The following is a 4614-nucleotide window of genomic DNA, read 5'->3' on the forward strand; positions in this document are numbered from 1 at the left end:
TTTGATTGAAAGCTAAATTGCTATATAACCCTTAGTGAATTCGTATGCTAGTAATTGCACCGTGGCCGTGTGGCCTTGTTTGTATCTTGATAGTATGGCCGTGTGGCCGTAGTGCATAATAATCTTGCTGCATATAGATCATCTAAATCCTAAGTTTGCTATGCATCATATATCATCTAGGCCGTGTGGCCTCATTGCATATTATCCCCATAGCTGTGTGATACTATCATCAAGGGGAATAAAGAGAATGACAAAAATTTATACATGGCAATAAGTATTATCCGCCATCATCTCACTGAGGGTCTAAAAGATCAGTATCTCACTATTGAGAATCCTCTAAAACTTTGGACCGCTTTACAGCGGAGATATGATCACCAGAAAACAGTGTTACTACCAAAGGCTACATATGATTGGAAACATCTGAGAATCCAGGATTTCAAAACTGTGGATGAATATAACTCAGCTCTATTCAAAACTGTCTCCAAGATGAGACTTTGTGGTGAGACTGTAACAGAGAAGGATTTGTTGGAAAAGACTTTCTCCACATTCCATTCTAGCAACGTGTTGCTGCAACAACAATACATAAAGAAAGGTTTCACCACCTATACTGATCTGATTTCATGCCTATTATTAGCTGAGGTTAATAATGAGTTACTCATGAGGAACAGTGAGATGAGACCTCCTGGATCAACTCCATTACCTGAAGCCAATAAGGTTGTAGAGGAAAAGAAAGAACCCACCAAAGAAAGTAACCACATCCATCATGATAAACCACACGGCTATGGAAATGGCTATGGTAGAGGAGGCCGTGGTGGATGGAGAGGACGTGGTGGGAGTGGCAATTATAGCTCACACGGCCGTGGGAAAGGGAACCACTATAACCGTGGTAGTGGTCCCAGCTATAGGCGTGGTCGAGGCAGAAGCAGTGATATCTCTAAACCACCACACTCGTCCAAATCAGTATGCCACAGGTGTGGAATGGATAACCATTGGGCAAAGAATTGTAGGACTCCCAGACATCTTTGTGACCTCTATCAAGAGAGCCAGAAAGGGAAGAATCCAGAAGCCCATTTGGTCCACCATGATGGGGAAAACGATTTTGATCATGACCAGGATGACCTTATGGATTATGACACTTTAGATTGCCTAAGAGAATGAGATGATTTCGACATTCTGTTTTTGTACTTTTTCTTTGATTTATGTTTGCTTTGCTTTGCTACTTACATTTTTAATAATATGATTTCTTTGAGTTTACTTTATTTCTATTATCTTATCTGATTTTATTTAATAAGATGAATGATTTTATTATTGAAAATGCCAATATGAGTTTATAAATTGCGGATATGGTACACATTAAGGGGCTACGGCCAAATATGTATAAGGGCAAGCATTTAGATGCTATACATTCACCCAGAGAAGCCTATTGAGATTATATAGAGATATAAGAATGGTTTCCACAATGATACAATGGGCAAAAGGAAACAAAAGTTTCTTCAGAGTTATGAAAATCGCCCAAGACCATAGAAAAGTAGTCTACACTATACTTGCATTCTCTATTGATCTAGACTATGCCAAGATCAGTAAGATAGAGGCAAAAGTCACGGTAACCAGAATGGTTTACCCATGAAATTATACACTATATGGCATGACCGGATTGGCCATCCGGGTCCAAAACATGATGCGAAATTGATATTGGAAAGGGCACAAAGAGTTATCCCATAGAATCTCACGTGTGTAGCATGAACACAAGGGAAACTCATTAGGCGATGATGTCCCAAGCACTTAAATATTATAGTATGTACATGAGGGGGTAGTGAGGACAAATCCGCACATGTCCATACTATATATAGCTTGTCCATTACCCATAGGTCCAAACTCTCAGTCCAAGGATTGGGGACACACGAATTTACATGCATCTTAACTAATAAGCATCAGACTATTTAAGTGAGCATAGATATTCCCATCTCAAATTTATTACGGGTCATGAGCCAGACATATACCATCTTGAGATATTTGGATAAGCCACCACAAATATATGTGCCGTCTAAGATGGATCCTTAGAAGAGGATGAGGATGGAGATATATGTTGGATATGAATCTCCCACAAATAATGAAGTACCTTGAGCCAAATATGGGTGATCTATTTAGTGGCCGAGAACACGGATTGCAAGAGTTAATAAATCCGACTATCCAACATCATGGGGAGAAAAGTAATAAGCTGGTAAGATAAAAGAGTAAAAGGATGGTAAATAAATAGAATGGAATAAATCATCATTGTCTTGGCAAGATCCTCAGACTAAAGTGAAATAAGACGTCCAAAGATAAATACAAAGATTATACATTTACAAAAGCTAGCTAAACAAATGCCATATACATTTGACCCGAAAAGAAAAGAAAAGAAAAGAATGATTAAGTTATAAACCAGCTTGTAAAGCACCAACGAAATTGATGTCCAGGAGTGACACATTCAAGTTGCTACAGAGTCTATACAAGATAGACCAATAAGTTCCAAAAGATAAGAATCCTCGGAAACAAAAGAGAAAGGTGCATAGAATGATAAAAAAAATCCGAGGTCGAGGAAACCATCCCAGACATAGACAATGGCCGGCCAATCTAAGGTACCACCCAATGAAATTTGGGACGCCAAACTCCATAGTACTAATGGTCATGAAGGTAATAAGGTTGCAACCAATTATGTTATGTCTAGAATGTAATGGAACATATAAAGAATGTCGACATAAGATGATATAAGAAAGCACATAAAAGGTAGCACTTGAACATATGAATATAAGCGAGGATCATGAACCCATGTCAATATAAGAGTGTACACTCATAGATCAGATTAGACTGAAATGGAAACGTGGGGTTAAATAATTTAAGAAGAGAGGCGTATTTGGCCGATAAATAAAGACGCCCTATGATTAAACCAGTGGAATATAGATGAGTCTTGTGAGAAGTAAAATCGTGAGATAAAGAACATAATCATGTGGTCTAAGTTGTCCATGTTTCTACTTACAGGATTCAGGCATGGCTTGTTACACAAGGAATCTCACAGAGACCAGGAATAGAGACTGTGGCGGATGCTACTACATATTTCGAAATTGATAAAGTCTGGACAAAAGAAAGAAATTAGATTAATGTATAAAGGATGTAGTAAGCAGCATATGATCTACTGGATAAAGAAATATATTGAGCTCAAAGATGAAATAAGAAGTTCTCAAGAAAACAACATTGTATAAAGCTGAAAAAAAACTGTTTATGGACTGAAACAAAGCACCTGCATATAGTATGATAGACTAAGTAAATACTTAGTAAAAGAAGTTCTATAAGAACAATTCAAATCAGTCCATGTATCCTTGTGAAGAAATTTGAATTCCTTGTGTTTATTTTATACTAACCAGCCCAAAGAGTGGTTATTTGGTTTTGTTGATTTGTTTTCAAACAGGTTATGCAATATCTTGGCAATCCATATCATTGCAGCAACAAAAGCACGTGGGACTGCAATACCTTGTAGTATCACGCGGAAAGCATAGCCATACAAGAGGCAAGCCGTGGGTGTGTGTGTGTCTTGAGATCCATGGCTCAACAGACCAGCCCGTCATTATTACACGAAGACATACCTGCTCGACCTAATCACCTTTGGAGCTCCCGGTTGGATTATAAGCATACATTACCAAGCTCGGGATATATGTTCTATGAGAGTGTTTTGGTCGAGGTCCGGTCAGAACATGGGATGGTCGACGGCAAAGAAGCGTATCCTGCCCAAAGTTTCCTTCACCCACGCATTGCAAAGGCATGAGAGGTACAAGTAATTCAAGTTCATTCAAGCAACAATTCAGAAAATCTATTCATCAAGTGAGGTTCAAATCAGGGGGAGTAATACGTGTTGTACTATTTTTCCTTCACCATGGTTTTGTCCCAATTGGGTTTTCCTAGTAAGGTTTTAATGAGGCAACATCCAAAGTGTATTACAAGTTCTAATGGTTATAGCATCCAAGGGGGAGTGTTATAAATCATATTGTGGATGACCCATAGCCATAGCATCTTCCAAGACCATACTCGGCCCATACACATAGGCGGCTAAGTCTTTGGGATGTTTTTTCTTTCTCTTTTCTTAGTAGTTTTCCTAATCCTAGTTGGTTTAGGTTTTGGATACTTTCCATATTTCTATATCTTGTAATCCTTATATAAAGAAACCATATGTTTTATGAATAAATATACAAACTATTCCCCTTAGTTTTATAACAGAACTCAGTTTCTACAAGTTTTTAAATTTATAGTAATGTGTAGATTTTTATTTCTACATGTATTAGATTTACAGTAAATATGTAGAACTCATTTTCTACAAGGTTTTAGATTTATAATACTGTGTAGATTTTGATTTCTACAGGTTTTAGATTTATAGTAATCTGCAGATTCCGATTTCTAAAGATTTTAGAGCGATAGGTTAAGTACGGAATGTGTATTCTAAATATTTTTAGAGTACAATTATTTATGTACATCACGTATTCTAAACATAGTAGATTCAATGAAAAAAAGTGGATTTCATTTTCTAGTTAGTAGAATGTCAATTCTACTTTATGTAGAATATAATTTGAAATTATGATTTAAACA

General features: G+C 37.0%; 1 protein-coding gene across 1 annotated transcript; it reads left to right on the plus strand.

Moving 5' to 3' along the window:
- Nucleotides 1-486: 486 nt before the first annotated feature.
- Nucleotides 487-1158, plus strand: LOC106417039. The gene has a single exon (XM_013857903.2). It carries the CDS (start codon nucleotides 487-489, stop codon nucleotides 1156-1158), a length of 672 nt encoding a protein of 223 aa, XP_013713357.2.
- Nucleotides 1159-4614: the final 3456 nt, after the last annotated feature.

This window comes from Brassica napus, chromosome C7, assembly GCF_020379485.1.
Source record: "Brassica napus cultivar Da-Ae chromosome C7, Da-Ae, whole genome shotgun sequence".
NCBI lineage: Eukaryota > Viridiplantae > Streptophyta > Magnoliopsida > Brassicales > Brassicaceae > Brassica > Brassica napus.

What these genes read in the sequence shown, in the direction of transcription:
- LOC106417039 (XM_013857903.2), top strand. Translation starts at nt 487, where the DNA reads ATGAGACTTTGTGGTGAGACTGTAACAGAGAAGGATTTGTTGGAAAAG.